The sequence below is a fragment of the Dipodomys merriami genome, unplaced genomic scaffold (assembly GCF_024711535.1).
Source record: "Dipodomys merriami isolate MVZ:Mamm:240054 unplaced genomic scaffold, mDipMer1.0.p SCAF_62, whole genome shotgun sequence".
NCBI lineage: Eukaryota > Metazoa > Chordata > Mammalia > Rodentia > Heteromyidae > Dipodomys > Dipodomys merriami.
In genome coordinates this window covers 3,616,083-3,638,219 of record NW_027206202.1, presented here as the reverse complement: position 1 = coordinate 3,638,219, position 22,137 = coordinate 3,616,083, and the positions used below count along the sequence as shown (strand labels likewise).

At 47.0% G+C, this 22,137-nt stretch overlaps 1 protein-coding gene across 1 annotated transcript in view; it reads left to right on the top strand.

Annotated features, from left to right (window-relative positions):
- Positions 1–12,267: 12,267 nt before the first annotated feature.
- Positions 12,268–22,137, top strand: part of Hs3st4 (heparan sulfate-glucosamine 3-sulfotransferase 4) — a 334,626-nt gene continuing 324,756 nt past the window's right edge. Inside the window, exon 1 of the mRNA XM_070004299.1 lies at positions 12,268–13,031. Coding sequence (XP_069860400.1) covers positions 12,268–13,031 — 764 coding nt within the window. The remainder of the gene's footprint in view (positions 13,032–22,137) is intronic.

The window sequence follows — 22,137 nt, the reverse complement described above, 5'->3', positions numbered from 1 at the left end:
ATTTCACAAACTCAAAATAGTAGACTTTCAGAGGGTAGGGAAGTCCCTTTTTCCTCCTCAGTGTTTTGACAGGAAAAGTCTCCCAAATCTTTAGAACAAAATAAATTTGAGAGCAGGGTGCCGGTGGCTCATGCCTATAATTCTAGCTACTTAGCAGGCTGAGATCCGAGAGTCATGGTTCAAAGCCAGCCTGGGCAGAAAAGTCCATGAGATTCTTATCTCCAATAAACTACTCTGAAAAAGTTCAAAGTGGAGCTGTGGCTCAAATGGTAGAACAGTAGCCTAGAGCCAAAGAAGCTCAGAGATAGTGGCCAAGCCTAGGTTCAAGCCCCAGGACCAGACATGAATAAGTAAATTTGGTACAAAATATTATTTATTATACAATCCAAATTTTTTGATAGCAGAAAAATAAAAAGAACTAACCCCAATCAAACAGTTAAAGGTGGTTGCTTTGGAGGAGCTCACATTTGGGGACAGATTAGTTTTTGAAAGGTTGTTTGCAAGATCATATGTTTTTAGGTCCCAAGTAAATGGGACAGATTTAAACGTGTGGTTCCCCAATTGCATTTCTGCCTTACAGGATTGTGAATCAATTTCCTTGAAGCTTGAGAAGCAGGCATATTCTCTTCTTTCTTACACATATATTTTCTAGCAGATTTATTTCCTCCAAATAGATAAATTTTGTCTTCCTTGGAAACCTGTTAAGGGAGGTATTTGTCTTTTCCTGCATAATCTTGCCTAGTGTCATACATTATTCTCTAGCTGTGAAGTCTATACCTGTGTAGCTTTGCCATCTGCAGGGGCAGTGTGCTGACTCAGAAGGGCCTCAAAGCCTCCAGGAATCATCCGGGAAACAAAAGATCAGCAGAAGCCCCTTTACCATCTAATTACTCTCAAAATTCTCTTCATCAATTAACACTAAGTGGATGGGCGGCTGACTTTAATGTTGATCCTATTACAGCTGACTCAAAGTTGTTACCCTTCTTCCTCCCTTCCTCTGTCTTTCTTTCTTTCTTTCTTCCTTCCTTTCTTTCTTTCATTTTCTCTCCCTTTCCCTTTCTTTCTCTTTCTTTCGTTTTCTTTTCTTCCTTCCTTCCTCTTTCTTTCTTTTCTTTCTTCCTTTCTTTCTTTCTTTCTTTCTTTCTTTCTTTCTTTCTTTCTTTCTTTCTTTCTTTCTTTCTTTCTTTCTTTCTTTCTCTCTCTCTCTCTCTCTTTCCTTCCCTCCCTCCCTCTCTCTCTTTCTTTCTCTTTCTTTCTTTCTTTCTCTCTCTTTCCTTCCCTCCCTCCCTCTCTCTCTTTCTTTCTCTTTCTTTCTTTCTTTCTTTCTTTCTTTCTTTCTTTCTTTCTTTCTTTCTTTCTTTCTTTCTGTCTCTCTCTCTTTCCATCCTCCCTCCCTGCCAACCTCTCTCCCTCCCTTCCTTTTTTCCTTCCTTTTTCTCACTTAGTCAAGTAGTTTTATTTTCTTACTTCCTGATGAACATGGCTGATTTCATTGGCATCCCGATTCCGTTCTCATCTGCCCAATTCATTTGTGCTTCAAAATCATTCACACTCCTCAGCAATTCATGGAGTGTGTATGAGCTTACCTTCTCTACTTTCTCACCTATCATTTCTTTCATTGCATATATATATATATATATATGTATCCATATATCAATTCAATATATCCATATGTATACATAAATCATATGTACATCTGCACAGCCCTCTAAATGGGAAATAACCTCTATGTCCTGTGTCCTATCTTACAAATTTTTCCAATATTCCCAATCCTTTTCCTCTTACATCATATATGACAGTACTAATAATATTTGCAGACTCTCTAAACTCTATGCACAAACTCAGCAAATATGACTGTAGAGTGAACATCAGCATGAAGATCCGAGTAAACGTGACCACATTATCTGTCAGCCACACACTTGGTGCATGTTTATTTTGAAAAGTAGCTTTCATTATATCTGTGAGAATTTGTAAATTCAATATTTGTTAATAGAAGCACTTCCAATTGCGTCTGGCTTTGTGAATTTATTCTTTGTTTAACTTAAGAATATGTATTCATATTTTATTTTGTAATTACAAAAACAGAAAATAATAATAAAAAAGGAGGCTATCTTGTAATTGTGGTACTTACTGGCAGGCACAATTGCATTTCTGCACATGTTGATTTCCTTCTGAAAAATGTTTTGGATGTATTTGCTTGTTTTGATGTCACTGTGGTTTGAGAGTTCTTTTGTGCCCAGGGAAACAATAGATTTTGCTCGTTTATGTAAAAGCATGCTGTTTAATTGGGGGACTTACCAGAATTTGGTCACAGTTAGAAGCCAGACCCCTAAGGACAAACATATTCTAGAAAAACAGAATCAAATCAAAATACCTCAAGTATAGGAATGTCAAAGAACTGGTATGGAAAATCAGCAGAGGTTAACATGACCAGCATTAATAATAAGTGATTAAATGCATTTAGGTCGAAAACAGAAGCTAAATATTAAAAAAGCTATCACTGATAAAGAAGATATAAGAAAATATCAACTCAACAACAGTAAATCTAGAATTTCAGAAATCAGGTGAAGGCAATTACTGTGGTGGGTTTCATTATGCTTTTTTTAATACAGAAATGTAAGTTAGTTTGATCATATTCACCCCCATCCCTGTCTCCTCTCTTGTGTTACACCCCAATAGTTCCCCTTCTACATTCATGTCATATCACTTTTTGTGGGACTTGAACTCATGGTCTAGATGCTGTCCCTGAGCTTTTGTGCTCAAGGCCAGTGCTGTATCATTTGAGCCAAAGTTACACTTCTGGCTTTTTGGTGGTTAATGGGATCACAAACTTGGAGAGGATCACACACTTTCCTGCCCAGGCTGGCTTGGAACCACAATCCTCATATCTCAGCTTCCTGAGTATCGAGGATTACAGATATGAGCCACCAGCACCCAGATGATACATGTTTTCTATATTTCATGTTTTATTTATGGCAGTCTTCCCTCCCTAGATGTTAAGAGAGGTATGATTCTATGCTTTTTGTAAAATACGACTATACTTGTTTTATACACAGAGGAAAGTGAGAACTAGCTTCCCTGTTGTGCCTATGGACAGCCAATGATTTATTAAAAAGCTCATTCATTCTCTCACTTAGCATAGGGTTCAGAGGGGATCATTATATTTCTTCCTTCTTGGAAGCTTCATCTTCATTTAATATCAACAAACCTGAACTCCTTGATTAGTTTAGACGGTTATAAATCCAGTTTCCTTTATCAGCATATGAATTTACATCATCAAACCTAAACACATAAAGCTTTTTTTTTTTTTTTTTTATTGTTGGTCGTGGGGTTTGACCTCTGGCCTTGGGTGCTGTCCCTGAGCTCTTCAGCTCAAGGCCAGTGCTCTACCATTTGAGCCACAGCGCCACTTCCGGTTTTCTAGTGGTTTACTGGAGATAAGAGTCTCACAGACTTTCCTGCCTGGGCTGGCTTTGATCGATGATCCTCAGATCTCAGTCTCCTGAGTAGCTAGGATTACAGGTGTGAGCCACCAGCAGCCGGCTCACATAAAGGTTTTTCAAGGCTAAGCTATTTACTTTAATGTCTTCCTTTCTTCACCTTCCTAGGAGGGTTAGCATCATTCTGCTTCCATGCTTGTATATGAAATTTAGGAACAACTTACCAAACTATGCACAATCACATGGACTACACACAAGCCTGTTGAAATCACTTGGAATCCAGTGATTAATGGTGAGACGTTAATTGTGTGTGTGTGTGTGTGTGTGTGTGTGTGTGTGTGTGTGTGTGTGTGTGTGTGTGTGTGTGTGTGTGTGTGTAAACTGGTACTAGAGCTTGAACTTAGGGCCTGGGCACTGTCCCTTATTTGCTCAAGGCTGGTGTTCTGCTACTTGACCAACACCTCTACTTCCAGCTTTTTGGTGGTCAACCAGAGATGAAAGTCTCATGGATTTGCCTGTTATGGCTGGTTTCAAACCGTCCTCAGATTTCAGCCTCCTGAGTAGCGAGGATTAGAGAAGAGTCACTGGCTTCTGGTGAGAATTTCATTTTTGTAAGACTGAATCTTTCATTTGCAAATCATTTTTATTTATTACTCTATTCTATATCCATTATGGGTTGAATTATGTCTGCAAAGGACTCCGGTCTGCCGTGTCTACAAATGGGACACTTATTTGGAAACGGGGTCTTTGTAAATATATTGAAGTTCAGATGAAGTCTTAGGGTGGGACCCAGTGGAGGAAAGTATCACCTAAAGGCAGAGACACCTGGAGAGATGGCTGTGTGAGAGCAGAGGCTGTCCCTACAGCCATATGCTCATAAGTCAAGGCATAGCAAGGATTTATGGCAGCCACCAGAAATTGGCAAGGATTTGTTTCTCCCTGAATGTCAGAGGGAGCACTGTTCTTTTGACATTGTGATCTCAGCTCCTTGGCTCCAGAGCTGTGATATAGAACATTACTGTTGTTTTAAGCAGTTTATGAGCACTTCTTTATGTCAACTCTGGAGACACAGCATGCCTGCAGTCCTAGCTGCTCAGGAGGCTGAGATCTGAGGATAGAGGTACATATATATATATATAGATAGATAGATAGATAGATAGATAGATAGATAGATAGATAGATAGATAGATAGATAGATATTTATGCTGGTACTTGAACCCAGAGCCTTGAGCTCTTGCTTGATTTTTTTTTTTTTTGCTCAAGGCCAACACTTTACTACTTGAGACACCTCTACGTCTGTTTTTTTGGTGGTTAACTGGAGAAGACAGCTTTACAGACTTTTCTGCCTGGGCTAGTTTTTTTTGTTTGTTTTTGTTTTTTTTTCTTTTTTTTTTTGGTCTGGTTGTGGGGCCTGAACTCTGGGCCTGAGCAGCTGTCCCTCAGCTCTTCAGCTCAAGGCTAGCACTCTACCACTTGAGCCACAGCGCCACTTCCGGCTTTTTTTTCTTTTTGCTTATATGGTGCTGAGGAATCGAACCCAGGGCCTCAGGCATGCAAGGCAAGCACTCTACCACTGAGCCAACTTTGCCTGGGCTAGTTTTAACTGCAATCCTCAGATCTCAGCTTTCTGAGTAGCTAGAATGATAGGCATGAACTACTAGTACCCAGCTAATAGTTCTACCCAGCTAATAGCTTCTTGCCCTTTATTAAGTTTATTTCCAACTACTTTTGAGGGTTTGTTGTAGTTTTGAATCAGATCTTCTTTTAAAATTGTATTTTCTAGTTTATCCTGCTTGTGTACAGAAATGCCAATATTCTTTGTGGTTTTTTATTTAATGAGCTTGTCTAACTCTTTTGTTGGCAGAATATTATCAATTTTTCTTTTGGCCAACAGCCAATAATAACTTGCAAATAATCATTGTTTTCTTTTCTTTTTTTTTTTGGAACTTCTCATGCCCTTTATTGCTTTTTTCTTGTCTTATTACAATAACCGGTAATTTGAGTACAATGCTGAAGAAATGCTGTACTCAGAAACACAGGGTTTGTTTCTGATCTTGAAGGATTCAACTTTAATATTTCCTCATGTTTCATTGTAGTGGGAAAACATCCTTTTATTTCTGAAAGTTACTTTAAATGGAGTTTGCTTACTGTATTCATTAGAAGTGAAATGGGGAAGATGTTGTACATATTAAAAATACCCTCTGGCTTTCTTTGATTTAATCCAAACTTTGTTTTTAAATCAGGGAATACATTCAATTGTCCTCTCCCTTGGCAGGGATTATTTCATACTTTTGTGCCAGCAATTAGAGCTATAGTTTTCTGTGTTCTCTCTTTATTGTAAAAAAAACACCTTACTAAAAAGAAGTTGAAGATATGGCTTAAGCAGTACTTACCCAGCAAGCTGAAAGCCCCAAATCAATCATCCAGTGCCACACAAAACAAATTAATTAATATTAAAAAAGTAAAAAGTTAAAAACCTCAAAGGAACATGCAAGAGATGAAAGACTGATATCTTCATTTGTCTGCTATGTAAAATAGGATAGACTGGGAGTGTAAACAATGAAAATTTACTTTTTCAGAAGACTGGGAGCTCAGCATCAGAGTGTCAGTGTGGTTAGGCTTTAGTAAGAAATTTCCTGCTGGTTATAGTCAGCCACCTTCTTCATGGGTCTTTAAATTGACTATTGTGTGTGTGTGTGTGTGATAGAGAGAGACATAGAGACAGACACAGATAAAGGAGAAAGAAAGAAGGAGAAAGAATGAGGAAAAGGAAAAGGGAGAAAGATCTTCTTGTTCATAGAATTCTATCATTATTACCTCCTTATTTCCTGATGCTTCTTTTGTTTTCTAGCTTATTGAGTGTATAGATCAATTGCTTTACATTCTTATTCCTTTAAAATATGTGTTTGAATTTATAGTACTTCTGACATGAATGCTTAACTGTGTAGTATTGTCAGTTATACGTAACTCCTGATTCCCTATGTGAGATCCTTTTTTTCCAGTCCTGGGGCTTGAACTCAAGGCCAGAGCATTGCCCTGAGCTGCTTCTGCTCAAGGCTAGCACTCTACACTTAAGCCACAGCACCACTTCCAGCTTTTTCTGTTTATGTGGTAGTGAGGCAAAAAACCCATGGCTTCATGCATACTAGGCAAGCACTCTACCACTGAGCCACATCCTAGCCCTTTTTCTTTTTTAGTCGGTTGTGGGGCTTAAACTCAGGGCCTGGACACTGAGTTATCTACAGTCTTGTAGTTAACTAGGGATCAGAGTCTCACAGACTTTTCTGCCCAGCCTGGTTTTGAACTTTGAGCCTCAGATCTTAAGTCTTCTGGGTAGGTAGGATTACAGACATGAGCCACTGGTGCCTGGCTTGAGCTCCTTTTTTTTTTTTTTTTTTTAATGGAAGGCTGTACATCTTTGTGGACATTATTATTATGTTTTGAAGCTTTTCTTCCTTTTGTAAGACTTCATTGCTCTTCTTTTTCATCATGCTGTTTTCTTCTGGAAGTTTATCTTGTTTGTCTCTAGATTTCTATAAGGAAAAGACACTTGGTAAAGTATATTTGCTATATTTGAGGCAGGGGTTCTTCTATACTGCTGGGAAAATATTTTTTTTGTGTGTGTGTTGGTCCTGGGGTTTGAACTCAGGGCCTGGGCACTGTCCCTGAGCTTTTGTACTTGAGGCTAGCTCTCTATCACTTGAGCCATAGCTCCACTTCTAGCTTTTTGTGTTAATTGGAGACGAGTCTAAAAAGTTAACGGGCTATCCAAGCTGTCATTTAAGTACTTTTGTAGAAGGGAATTCTTCTCCCCCTCTTCTCTCCTCCTCCCCTTTCTTTCCCTCTTCCTCTCTTCCTCCTCCTCCCCCTCTTCCTTCTTATTTGAAAGGAAAGGAAAGCCATGAAAGGAATGTAGTGAGACTCTTCACCAGGAAAGGAGCCTCAGGGAGGGCTGTTATTATTTAGTACAGGGCTCCTCCCCTGAGCTTAGTGATGATTGCTTGATGGCTTGTGCAGGTAGCTGCACATTGGTCGAGGGTGAACCCAGGGCATTATGGGAAGAAGAGTTTGAGCAGGAGCCCACACAACTATGGGAACAAGAAACACTAACATGGGATAAGTGTTATCTCCTATGAGTTATGTCCACCACTTTTTATCCCTGTCTCCCTATCAGTTCCCTTTTGGGTCTCTCCCCTTCCTCAGATGGAAACTCTTGACTGCCATAAGCATTCCCTTCTTGTGGAAGGGAATAGTGATTTTGGAGGAATGAATTCATTTGGTCAACGGTAATGGAAATCAACAGTTATGTATGCTGTAATCATTCAGGTAGTCTAGGTTATGCTCTGTTGACAACCCTGACCTATGTCTTATTCAAGGTAGAGTGCCCAGTAGATAGAACCAGAGAGAAAGCTCCCTCCTTCCCACCTCTTCCACAATTCGCATGACAGGAAAACCAGGAGCAAATCTCCCAAGTCTCCCAAAGCCTGGAAGGGCAGAAGTTCAGTTCACAGTTTCACTGGCTAGGGTTCCATACGCACATCTTTTGGCCCTCTGATGTGTCCACATGAAGAATGGCACTATTGGGAGAATTTCCATACTGACTACCATAGCCTCTACAGTCTCTTCCCAGAGCCTATTTTTGGGTTTTCTTGATTTTTTCTTCTTCTTAACTCCCTTCACTATAAATACTTTCAGTAATTTTCTTTGAAAAACAGAAACACAACACTGAGGCTAGCTAGAGTAAAGTTCTATTGCTGACCACTGTGGAAGGCAGTGGATCGGGTATCAGGCATGTTATCAACTGGGAAGCTAGAGATTGGGAACTTCAGCATGTATGTGGGGCTGGACTGGAAGCAGGAACACAACTATGCTTACCAGGGATACTATTCTAGTTGGAAAAGAAGCCGTGCATTGTCTGAACCAATATTCAGATCCAAATAATTATTGGGAGCCGCCACACGTCAGGCAGGGAGCCAGGTATGTTTGAATATGTTAAACTGATTCAATTTGATTCTTTATAAAAACAATTTCAGGTGAGTTTTATTATGCATAATTTAGATATACTGAAACAGAGGCTCAGGAGTGGGCAAAGCGACCTGTTCCCAAAGCCATTAGTTAGTGAATGGCATCTGTATTGTAATTCTTATCATTTGATACTACAGACGTGAAACCAAAGAATGCAATGTGTACTTAGATTAAGGTAGAACCTTGACTATCAGGGCAAAGAGGTTGGAATTGAGAGAGTGAAGAGATGGGGAAGGTATTAGCAGGTATAAGACACATTTCTCTGTAGCACTGATCAGCTTAAGGATTAAACAGAATGAGGGTGGCTGGAGGCCGGTTAGAGGAATACTCTGGTAACTCAGGCTAGTTTTTAATCTTGTTTCCAGACCCACTGGGAACATCAGGATGTAGGAGCTTCCCCTACATAGTGAATGCCTCTCTTTCATTGGAAGTTTCTCAGGACTTGCTCCTGGAAAAATGCATCTATCATAAACAGATAGAAGGACTGGGTGCAGGTGGCTCATGCCTGCAATCCTAGCTGCTCAGGAGGCCGAGATCTGAGGATAAATACATAGCCAGTTGGTGCAGGAAAGCCCATGAGACTCTTATCTCCAATTAACTAGCACAAAGCTGGAAACAGAGGTCTGGCGTAAGTGGCGCTTTGCCATTTTGACCTCTGTACCAGCAGAGGTTGCTTTGAGCAACATAGCTAAGGGACAGCTTGAACCCTGGATCAACGCACCAGTACCATCACAACCAAACAAACCCCCCAAACCCTATAAGGGGAGTGCACAGAAATGGAGGGACAAATGCATGCCGGAGTGATACTCACCAGACACTATGTTGAAAATGAACCATTCAAAACTTGTGGGTGAGGGATGGGAGGGAAAAACTTGGAGAGAGTGAGTGATGACACTGTCCAAAAAGAAATGTCTTCATTACCTGTCTCATGTAACTGTAACCCCTCTGTACATCACCTTCATCATAACAATAAATAATTTCTTTTAGAACCCAGATAAAAGGAAAGTATGAAACATAAAGCTCCACTCACAAACAACAAGCCCAGCTCCTCCCTACTGAGGCCCAGCATGGCCCAGCGAGGGCCTAGAAGATAGGGCGCTAAGAAATTTCCTATTAACAATGTCTAGACAGGGGAGACAAATGTGGATGGATATCCTGAGAAACAGGGCCCCTCAGGCTTTGTGTTGTGTCTCAGTGCTGCCTGAAGGGGCTGCGAATTCTGGATCTGCCCGTTTTTCAACAGACACATCATATCCACATCTGTTTTATTTGCTTTACAATTTAAAACCATTGCAGCTCCTTTCTATTTCTTTGCATCATGGTACTCGGCACATTTCAGCTCTGCTTTTTTCCATTTGCCATTTCTGGGGTTAAAAATATTTTTTTTTAAAAAAACATCACTGGATGGAACCCTTCCCAAATTGGAAAACACATGTTTAGAGCAACTTCATAAAGTGCAGCGTGGGTAGAAAGTTTCAGTGGTAGGTATCGAGCTACAGGAAGGGTTTACACTACCTATGTGGACATCCTGGTAGCTGACCCTGGAAAGGGAGATGGGTTTGTGCACAGGTGATATTAGCTAGAATCCAGGCTTCTGGCCAACCACCTCGGAGCTGGGCTCTGGGTAAAGTAGGAGGGTTGAGGGGAGCTTGTGATTCCTGGAGCTCCTGTTGCTCCTTTCCTGTTAGCATTACAGCAACGCAGTTGTGTGGTGTTAACACACACACGCGCGCGCACACACACACACCAACCCATCCCTAGTTACATAGAATGATTTACAGGACACCGGGCTCCGCATTTCACAGGTCTCTTGTGTACCATAAAAAATATAGATTATAAAGGAATCATCTTTATCTGAACCAAAGCTGCGGTGAAGAAAACCCATGTCCAGCTGAGTGCAGCAGTGAGCTTTCCTTCTTCTCAGGGAAAAAGTCCCACGTCCCCCCGCGGATTTGATTAACATTATTTCCCCCTCTTTGGCACTGGGTTCCTCGTTCATATTTAGTTATTATGCATGTTTTCTTTCAACCGTGGTTCCTAGTTAGGTGATCACACAGACCACCCCTCCCTTGTGAAGCCAGCCACATCAGCCGGGAGTGGGGTGGGGTGGGGAGAGCAATGCACCTGCCAGGCCCCCCAGCTGTGGAGCCAGCCCGGGGGAAGGGAGGCAAGGGGCAGCCCGGGAACCCGAAGAGAGGCCGGGGGTGCCCGGGCTGGGGCTGACTGGCTGAGCTGCGTGGCTTCCTCCTGCGGTTCCAGGCACTGAGGTGCACCTCTCCCTTCTCCGCCCCCAAAGGGGAGAAATTTCCCGGCAGAGAAAATACAATTAAACAAACCAACCCCAAAGGCAGTGAAGCCGCCACATGCAGACACCAGCAGGATGCTGGTCCCAGGGCTGCGTCCATACGTCCGTCTGTCTGTCTACCCAAGCCGGGACGGAGGGGGTGGGGTGGGAGGGCGGCTCTGATGATGCCTTCCGCGAGGCACAGGTGTGTGCACCTGTGGTGTGGCGGGGTAGGGCAGAGGCCAGACGCATGATGTCTGGGAGCCAGAGCGTAAACCCCGTCTCCATCCAGGTCCTGGGCTGGAGGCGGATGCTGTATGTGTGTGTTTGGGGGTCCGGGCAATTGTGTCCAAAGCTCCACCCATCGCCCGGGAAGATGGGGAGGCTGCAAAGATGGGAGTTGGGCTGGGCACGGCGGGTGCTGGATGGAGAAGGAACCCCCGAGGCAGGGTGAGAAGACCACAGGACTTCAGGGATCGGCTGAGTTTTGCTTGCAGTCCCGGGGTGGGGGTGAGGGAGCGGGGGGGGGGAAGAGGAAGGCGGGGAGCAGCGCTGGTGACTCAGTGGCACCCTATCCCCACCCCCCCCCAGCCCCGGGCCCCCTCTCCCAGCCGTGCGCGGCAAGCAGAGACCCTGGACACACGTGTGTGTGTGTGTGTGTGTGTGTGTGTGTGTGTGTGTGTGTGAGGGGGAACTCGGTTTCCCCGAAAAGTCCTGGGGGACCTGGGCGGCGCCGTCGCTCCCCTCGGAGAGGGGGGGACAAGCGTGGTGAGGAGGAGCGCCCCAAAAAGCGCGCGGCGCGCGCGCGGGTGGCTGGCGTGCGCCCCGGAGAGGGTTGGGGAGCCGGAGCCCGGCTTCCCGGGGTGGTGTTCCCCGATCCGGGCGGGCGCACGCCTCCGGATCCCCCCCTCCCCTTCTCCCACCTCTCCTCCCTCCCGTCCGCAGGCGCGCGCGGGAGAGGCGCACTCCCCTTCCCCGGCGGCGTCGGGCGCGCGCCCCGCCCCTCGCCGCCCTCCCCTCGCCGCCCCTCCCCTCCGCGCCTCTCCTCTCTCCCGGCAGAAAGTTAGCAGCGGGGAAGGAACTCGGGGTGGCCACCGCGCGCGGCGGCGGCGGCGGGGACTGAAGCCGGCTGGGCGGCGCTAGGGGGGAGAGACTGGGGTCGGAGGGTTGGGAAGCTGGTGCGGAGGGTGCCGCCGCAGACGGAGCGGGTGCCGCCGGCGGCTCCGTGCGCCCCCCTCGGTCCCCTGGCCAGCGGCTGAGGGGGGTGGGGGGGCGGCGCGGGACTCTGCGGGCCGAGCGGGGGGGAGCAGGGGGCCATGCGGCCGGGCTCCCCCCGGGCGCCGCGGGACAGCAGCCGGGGGCGCAGGGGCGCCGCTTCATGCAGCCGGGGCGGCTGGGCAGCGGCGGCGGCGGCGGCGGCGGCGGCGGCGGCGGTGGTGGTGGCGGCGGGGGCGGCGGCTGAAACCATGTCCGGGCCGCGCCGGGGGCCGCCGCCGCCGCCGCGATCGGGGAGCCGCGATGGCCCGGTGGCCCGCACCGCCGCCGCCTCCGCCGCCGCCTCCGCCTCTCGCCGCGCCGCCGTCGCCGCCCGGCGCCTCGGCTAAGGGACCGCCGGCGCGCAAGCTGCTCTTCATGTGCACCTTGTCCCTGTCCGTCACCTACCTGTGCTACAGCCTCCTGGGCGGCTCGGGCTCTCTGCAGTTCCCCTTGGCGCTGCAGGAAGCGCCGGGCACCGCCGCGCAGCCCCCGCCGAGCCCGCCGCCGCCCTCGCTGCCGCCTCCCGCCGCGCGCCCCGGCGCCCCCTCGCCGCCGCCGCCGCCCGCGCCGCCGCCGCCGGACAACGCGAGCCGCGGGGAGCCGCCCGCCGCCATCCCCGAGCGACCCTCGGCGCCCGGCCCGGACGGCTGGGGGCTGGCGAGCGGCGGCGGAGGCGCCCGGGACCCCTGGCTCCGGAGCCCGCTGGTCCCCGGCAAGGCGATGGCCGCGCCGGGCGCGCAGCCCGAGGACCGGGACGCGCCGGAGTCCAGCACCGCCGCCGCCGACGAGCCGCTCGCAGGCCGGAGAGCGGCCAACGAGAGCGGCGCCGAGAGGGGCGGCGCCGCCGCCGCCAGCACCCCGGACTACGGGGAGAAGAAGCTGCCCCAGGCGCTGATCATTGGGGTCAAGAAAGGGGGGACCCGCGCGCTGCTGGAGGCCATCCGAGTGCACCCGGACGTGCGGGCGGTGGGCGTGGAGCCGCACTTCTTCGACAGGAACTACGAGAAGGGGCTGGAGTGGTACAGGTAGGACCCCAGCGGGGCCGGGACGCGCACCGGCGTGGGGAACGGGGGGTGGGGGGTCCCTCCCGGGGGATGCATGGCTCCCCTGCCTCCCCGAGATGCCTAGGCGCAATCCGGAGAGCCCGGGTCTCCACGGGGGTCCCCCACCCCAGAGTCCTGGCTGAGGGGACTCAGGGGAGGGGAGGGGTGTAGCTTGGAAGGTTGGACTCCAGCTGGCAAAGCACCCCTCCCCCCCAGTCACTTGATTTCAGGGCAGCCAGAGCTCGGGTCCCGTCCTGGCCCTCAGCCTCCTGCTGTGGGAATCTTCCCAGCTCTGGGGATCCCCCCCTCCCACCCGCTTAAGCCTTCATACCGGTGGGGTGTGTGTGTGGGGGGGCTAAAGCAGGCTATACCCCCACCCCCAACGCCTTAGAACTCTGGGATCCTGTGTGGGGGACACGGAGGAGGAACCAGATGGCAGAGCTAAATTGACAAAGGGCTTCGGGGATCCCCAAGAGTCCCTCGAAAGAGCACCCCATCTCCCCCGGGGTGGCTGGAATCCAACTTTAGTATTTTAAGGTCAAAGCAAAAGGAACCAGGGGATCGTTATAAGGAGGACGGAACCTGGTGCTTTGGCTTTCCAGTAAAGATGGGGTGTGGGGGTGATGTGTCCCCCAGAATAACAACTTTTCTATCTCTCTTGGGTTGAACGGCGGGCGCTCCGGGTTGAGTTTTGCATCAAGGGCTTGGATGACTGAGTCACAGTTGGTGCTTTGAAGGAACCGTTGAAGCGCTGGAGTATTGCTCCCCCTGCCCGGTGCTCTTTCTGATCTCCCCCTCCTTTGGTGACTGATGGAAACTTCATGTCTAGTGAGGTGACCGCGTGCTTACCTTCCCACCTGCAGCCAGCCCCTCAGCTGGTGATGTCCAGGGGAAGGGGGTGGGGCTGGTGGAGAGAACTAGAAAGTTCAGTGCAAGTGAAATGAAGGGAGAATCTAACCTTTCTCACCCAGCCATACCTTTAAATAACAACCAGCGTGTAGAAAGTTCTAAAGGCAAAAAAAAAAAAAAAAAAAAGAAAAAAGAAAAAAAATCCTCTCTGGTTTTCTTTCCTTCTTTCCTCCTGTTTGCCATCTTTCTGGGAAACTAAAGCTAGATGACTGTCCCCGCCCCCCCCCCTCCAATCTCGAATTGCATTTCAATAAATAATGGTAGGCATCAAACAGAAACACAACTTCCCTTGGCTGAAAGAGATGTTATCAATTCAAAGGAGCCACTAGATAAAATTGTGGGGTGACAGGGGTGCCTTCCTGCTCAGAGCTGTGCTTTCTAGGTTTAAAGCACTACCTGGGGGAAAAAAAGTTTTAGAAATGACTTCAGAAATATATAAATAAGCAAGGAATGGTGGGTATTGGGACTGGATTGGGTTTTTTTTTTTCTCAGTTAAAAAAAATCTGCCTTATGCTTTTAAAAGCTTGAGAGAAGGACATGTAGGCATAAACATTCCAGCACATTCCACGGCAACAGCCCGAATGTGTCTGTTAATGTCTTGTCTGTTTCAACAGCAAGAACTAATTGCAATGTTTTAGGAGGCTTCAGACAGTCCCTTCCTATCAAAACATAAAACAGCAAATGCCTAATTTAACTGGGGGGAAAATCAGTATTTATAACATCACAAGCCATGGCTTCCAGTTTGTGATTATAATTAAAAAAGGTGTTAGGATGATTAATGCAAAAAACAGCAAAATCGAGACAGGGAAGGATGTCTGGGAAGGGTTTAGCTGTTTAATTGTTAGTGATGGGAAGGTTTGGGTTTCTTTGGTGGGGTTGTTGGAAGCCTTTTCTCCCCACGGACCCCCTTTTCTAATTTTATCTGCACCTCTTGAGTCAGGAGCCCTTTCCAGGGAGGAAGGAAATCCAATCCTTCCACCACGTGTTTGGGATTCTTTGCAGCTGCTGGGAATTTCAAAGGGGGTGTATATTCTTCAGGCAGTTTAAAGTTGAGGGGTGCTTGAGGCAAGAAAGCGTCCTCATAGGGTCTGGGATTTTCTGGAGGTGAAGGAAAGCATGTGACAGGTTTTCTTAGGTTCTTTTTACAATGAAGCTGGGAAGAGAAGGTACGTAAATTCCCTCACTGTCACAATGTGAGGACTGAAGACATACTGGTGATGCTCCCAGCCAGCAACCGGGGGTACAGGGCAGGGCAGGGGAAGGGTGGAGGGAGGATCCATGTCAATATTTAATAGTCATCCATCCATCCATCCATTCATCCATCCATCCATCCATCCATCCATCCATCCATCCAAGGGTGTGGGTAGAACGAGATAGGCTTGGTTCTCACTTAAGATGATCATGCAACTTCTCCCGGTCTGGTCCTTCATTCCTTTGCTTTCCACATGCTGGGTGGGGTTGACTGGACGTGCAGGAGGAAAAAAGCCAAACATCCTCTTGAGAATGAACTTTCTGCTAAGATGTGTCTGTCGAACACAGATCGGTGATGATGTGAAACCTGGCTGTAATGGAAGTGCCCTTTGGAAGCTGCTGGGCTTCGGAAGAGCCCACTAATGCCAGTCTTGCCTGTGGGCGGTTCTGCCCTCTTATTTTGCAGACCATGGCAAAACAAAAACCAAAATAACCCCTCACATGTGTGAGGTTTTCATAAGTTATGTCATTTCTTCATACCTCCCCTCTGTCTCATTTCCATGAAAAGAGGGGACAGCGTCATACTCGATTGCAGAAGAGAAACAACAGCTTTGATTTAAACCCATCACTTTGGAACCCTTGGTCCAACGGTAAACCTTTCAGATAAGGAATCTCTACTTCCCTGCTACTATTCCTTTTTGTACCCAGGAATGCTATAGTGTGTATTTGCCTGATGCGAGATCCCCAAGTTAATTATAACATAGTGAAGTTTCCCCTATCATTTATTTACACTATTTTTTTTAAACATACGTTTCCAGCAGCCTATTGATTCTGTACGTGACGTGGCTCAGGATTTTGGGGTTTTCACCAAGAGGGAGTCCTCAAGAAGAAACTGGGCCGCTTGCTGTCAAACACAGCTGGTTCAGGTTCCTTCGTTCCAGTTAATCAACTTGAGTAGGTTCATTTTCTTGGGTGACACTCAGTGATCCCTAAATCCGGGCATTTGCTTTGCTCCTGACGCCGTTAATCTGATGTGCTGTATAAACACATTGGAGAACAGTTCTGAGCAACAGATTCTCTCACTGGGCAGCATTGATGAATGGATTAGTGTGTGTGTGTGTGTGTGTGTGTGTGTGTGTGTGTGTGTGTGTGTGTGTGTGTGTGTGTGTGTGTGTGTGTGAAGTCTTTGGAGAAGCTAGCTCTGCTTAGCAAATTGAAACAAGTCAGTGATTAAGAAGTTGGGGTGAATTCAGCCCATCCAGCCCTGCTCTCCTGTCCCCCTTCGACAAATGAAGCTTCCAGAATGAGCTGTCTGGATAGAGATCTTGTACTTTTATGAAGGATGGGACTTGGGTAGGCCCCTGGCTGCCTATGCAGAACTCATCAAAGTGACACGGATTCACGTGGTGTCCTGCCACACAGGGACCATGACGCTGCTGTGGTCTTCCCACAGCTCCTGGGTGATGGGAGTTGATGTGGCATGATTTGATTCGTTGGCTAGGGGAAAGAAACCCCGGGAAGATGCTTGGAGAGATGAGTATCAGCTCTGTGGAGGAAGAAGAGGAAAGTGTCCCATGGTCTCTCATGATAGCTGGAGACAAGGGAGGATGGATGGAAAGATCGGCATTTACAGACACGCTGTGGCATTTGAGCGTCTGGAGGATGCTATGAACAGCATTAGCAAGCGTTGTCATTCTGCAGGCAGCGTCTGCTCTGTTCTGGGAGGCTCTGGGTCACTGTGAGCCATTGTCTGAGCTGAGATTTGAACCTGCAGCCTTCCAGTTTCAAAGTGTTTCACCCCTCATTGACATCCATTAAGTACCAAAATGACCATATGCTTTCCCCAGCTGCTGCTGCTCCTCCTCCTCCTCCTCCTCCTCCTCTTCTTCTTCTTCTTCCTCTTCCTCTTCTTCTTATTCCTCCTCCTCCTCCTCCTCCTCCTCCTCCTCCTCCCCCTCCCCCTCCCCCTCCCCCTCCTCCTCCCCCTCCTCCTCCCCCTCCTCCTCCTCCTCCTCCTCCTCCTCCTCCCCCTCCCCCTCCTCCTCCCCCTCCTCTTCCCCCTCCTCCTCCCCCTCCTCCTCCCCCTCTTCCTCCTCCTCCTCCTCCTCCTCCTCCTTCTTCTTCTTCTTCGTCTTCTGTGGTGCTGTTACTGGGAGTTTATAAAGTCTAGTGCTGGTCAGGCAGCTCCACTACTTGAGCCACATTTCCAGACCTTTGCAAGTCTTTTTTTTTCTCCAAGAGGTTTTTTTTTCCCCCCCAGGACATTTTGGACTTCAGTCTTATTTACACTTCCTGTATAGCTGGGATGATGGGCGTGTGTGATATCATGGACAGCTATTGGTTGAGATGGGTCTTGTGATCTCCATTGCTCAGGCTAGCCTCAAATCACAGTCGTTTTGCTCTCTACCACCCATGTAGCTAGGATTACAGAGGCAAGCCTGGTTGGTCCGATGCCTGTTTGATAAATACTGACCATGCACCCAGGTACAGACTAAAGTTGCTGGTGACTTAAACAGGTTCAATTCCTCTTCTCCTGGACCTTCCTTTTTAGCAGAAGGACTGGGCAGACCTCAACAAAGCAAACCAGCAAGCATATAGGGAAAATTCAGAATGTGATAAAACCCATTAAAAGGGAAAAAAAAGAATCTGCAGCTAATTGTGACCCAGAACATTTTTGCCCAATGTGATAGCTTCTACCTGCATGTGGCCATTGAACCCATAAACCATCCAAACTGAAATCCAGCGCTATAAGTACAAAAATACACAGAATGCTAAATTGCTCATTGACAATTTCCCTGGAAGACAGGTTGAAATTCCGATACTAAGGTTGAGCTAGATGAGATCTATGATCAAATTAATTTCCCTTCTTGTCACCTTTTCAGTATGGCTCCTAGGAAATCTCAAAGCACACTTTTGCCTCACATTGTGGTTGGGTTGGGTTTGCGTAGTGTAGAATTAGCTGTTGAGAATGGAAGAGTGCATGAGTCACAGGGGGATTTAACCTGTGGATTCAGATCCAGCCTGTTAGAGGAGGAGGAAGAGGGGGAGGAGGGGGGGAGGAGGAAGAGGAGGAGGAGGAGGAGGAGGAGGAGGAAGGCCTGAGAAGTTACATTTCTAACATGATCTGGATGCGCCTCCTGCTGCTGTTTCTTCCTGCGCCTTGCTTTGAGTAGCAAGGGTAGAACTGCTCTGTGTGTGTGTGTGTGTGTGTGTGTGTGTGTGTGTGTGTGTGTGTGTGTGTGTGGTTTCTGCAGCTTGAACTCAGGGTCTGGGCACTGTCCCTGACCTTTTGTGCTTAAGGCTAATGTTCTACCACTTGAGCAACAGCTCTATTTCTGGCCCTTTGTGTTTCATTGGTGATAAGAGTCTCACAGACTTTCCTGCCCAGGCTGACTTTGAGTTGTGTTCCTTAGATCTCAGCCTCCTGAATAGCTAGGATTATAGGTATGTTTATTCTTTATTCTAAAAGCACTCTCTGTGTAGCCACATGAAACGGAGTTGGAGCTTGGTATGCGTTCCTTACCAGTTAGATGTCCCTTGGCTTCACTTGACTAGGCCAGACCTCTTTCTTCCTGGTAAGATTGCTGGGAAGCATACATGTAATGATACATTGAATGGATTTCTAGAGAAAAGGAATGTGTTAGAGTAGAAATTCAAATGGGCTTGGCTCTCATCCTGGTGTCTTGTGAGCTCTACCTTGGACCATGGAGAGCAATAATGTTGGTTTATTGGTCTTGTTTGGGGAAAAGCCCAGCTATGGCTGGCTTTGCAACATTACTGCTGCAGAATCTGTCAGAGCAAAGCTTGAGGACATTTACAGTGGTCAGATGGTAGATTTCAGGGGCAGGAGACTAGCAGGACCAGGCCAGGCTCACTTCTGTAATCCTAGCTACATGGGAGGGATCAGGAGGATTGTGGCTTAAACAAAAGAGACCCCAAGACTCATTGCAACCAATAGCTGTGCATAATGTCTTACACCTATCATCCCAGCCACACAGAAAGCGTGAACAGGAGAATCACGGTCTAGGTTATCCTGGGCAAAAATGAAGAGCGGGCCCTCCTTGCTGTGTGGAAGGGACTGCTGTTGTTCCGTTCCATCCGCCTTCTCCCAGAAGGGAATATGGTGTCAGGGCTATCAGATTTTCTACTCTGTAAGAGATACCGGAAAGCCAGATTTTGCTGTGAAAAATCTCAGATTTTCGAAGTTGGCTAGAGATTTCAGTGTCTGGAAAGCGGCATGTAGGCCAGCACTGGGATGAATGAAGTCCATCTGTGGGCCACTCTCAGCTGGCTGGCCGCTGACCTGTGATTCCTGCTTCAGACCCAGGCCCATGTTCTTCCAACTGTCCCAGAATTGTGGCTTCTGGGTGCTATTTTTGCTTCATTTTCTTTTCTCCTTAGAAGCAGCTTTTTATAACACCACAGTGGACATGCCTCTCAGATAACACTGCCACAATAACTGGAAGATCTCGACACCAATACAGATGTTGAGGCACGGGAACAGACCTCACAATCAAATTAACTGTGTGTTCCTAACTAGGTTTCCCTAAAGATGGGAGAAGCCACTTTATTTCTGAGAAGGGTCTTGCTATTTTTTGAGCCTAAATGGCTTCAAACCTTTGATCCTCCTGCCGTCAGTGTGGGAATTACAGATAGATGCTACCACGCCACAGTATGTATGTATGTATGTATGTATGTGTGTATGTATGTATCTATATCTTTGTGTGTGTGTGTGTGTGTGTGTGCTATGTGTGTGCTATGTGTGCTAGGTTTGACATCCAAGGCCTCAGGCATGTTAAACAAATATTCTACCCACTAAGCTACATCCTCAATAGGAAAATTGTTGACTTTTCTCCTCATTGATCAGGAGCACCTATCGTTGATATTTATCTATGTAACTTAAACTTACAGATTCTGGGCAACCGAATGAAGCTCTTAGATATATTTAAAATGGGATCTGGGCTTTGCTTTGTTCCACTGGGTGTCAATTTCTTTATATTGAAGCCTTGTTCCTTTGGTGATGAGGCTGTATTATCTCCATAGGGTTCATTCACTCACTTGAATACTTAGATTAGAAGGAACATATTCGACCCTGTAGAGGGAGGAATCTACTACAACAAAGCTACATGGTTTGGACTATACCGAACCATAATCATTGCATGTTTACTTTTAAATTATATTGTATTGTTATTATAGAGGTGATGTGCCAAGGGTTACGGTGACACGTTAATGAATGAATACATTTCTTGTTGAATCACGACAGCCCTTCCCTTACTCTCTCCCAGTTTGTCTGCTCTTATCCCCAAACCTGTTCATTCCCTAACCTTGAGTAAGTTACTATCATTACGCCTCAATTTTTCCATCTTTAGAATGGATTTAAGATTGCTGGCTTCCGAAGGACTGCTTGAGGATGAATTAAGGTAGCTTTTCCAGGGCCTCCTGTGGAGTTAGGGATGTACAGAACACCCCCCTCCCCCGACTTGTTCTTTTTCCCCCCTACTTTTTTCTTTCTCCTTTGCCGTTCTCCTTTATTTTCCTCCAGTGCCTCCCTTCTATCATGCCCGTCAGGAGAGAGGGCCCTAAAGAGAAAGCTGTAATGCATTTTTCTTTTGAATATAGTCTTTTATTTCAAGATTATGTCTGAAGGAGCGGTTATACGCCCTGAAGCAGCTCTTGAATAGCACTCCTGAGAATAATCAAAACCAGATTCCAGGATGTGGTCTGTGGTTACTGGCACAGAGGGGGGAGGCATTTGGGTCCCTAGGTAACCACTGGAGGGTTCTCACAGGGGCCCTGGGCCGGCTGTCGCCAGGCCTCTGTGGGCCACCGGCTGCCTAATGCCTGAATCTCTTGGTGGGATGGAGGACACTCACCCAGTAAGTAAGAGGTTTGGAGAATGCCAGGGCAGGGCGTCCTCATCTCTGGACTCAGAAGAAGTCAAAGCCCTCAAGGATACAGGATGCTCTTGAAAACCCCGTCACCTTCCGTAGCCTGTGACCTAGTAGCTTTTGCTGGTGGGCCACAGCGATCATGGCAGGATTTATGTTTTATTTTTATATGTTGTGCCAGGCATACGTACATATATATATATATATATATTCTTTTTCAATTTTTTTTTTACTTATTTTATTATTAGTAGTGTTAGTATTTTGTCGGTTGTGGGGCTGGAACTCAGGGCCTGGACGCCATCCCTGAGCTCTTTTTGTTCAAGGCTGTCACTCTACCACTTTGAGCCATAGCTCCACTTCTGGTTTTCTGTTGGTTCATTATAGATAAGAGTCTTAGAGGACTTTCTTGTCCAGATTGGCTTTGAACTGTGATCCTCAGTTCTCAGCCTCCTGAGCAGCTAGGATTACAAGTGTGAGACACCAGCGCCTAGCTCTTTTGTACTTTCCTGTTGAGTCAGTGGAGAGGCTCTGAGGCTCGAGGTGAATGACGCAGGGCAGGAGTTGTGTGAGTTGTGTGCGAGGAAGTAGTAAAGGGTTGTCTTTTGCATAATGGATGGTCTCTCTGGGCAGATGGAAACTCCTCTCCGGTGAAGCCATCTCTAGGTTCTGTTGGCTCCTGCCGCTTAACAAGCCATTTCTGTAACTGCCTGGGGAATTTCAATCTGAAATTATGATTCACTGAGGGAACCTTTCAGCCAATCTTGCTATTAATTAAAAGCAAGAGGTTGACTTTTTTTTTATTTACTCTCACTAGTTAACAATTGCTTTCCTTTAGAAAATTGCTTTTAACTTTTAGGAATACTTATTTACAGGGGAACAAAAGCGTGTATCAGGACATACATATATATGACATATCATATATATCATCACATATATATCATAGATATGTCACACATATATAACTTCAAATGATGGAAGTGGCACAAAATAAATGTGGTTTTTTTTCTGGTCTTAGGGCTTGAACTCAAGGCCTGGGCACTGTTCTTGAGCTACTTTTGCTCAAGGCTAGTGCACTATCGCTTGAGCTACAGCACCACTTC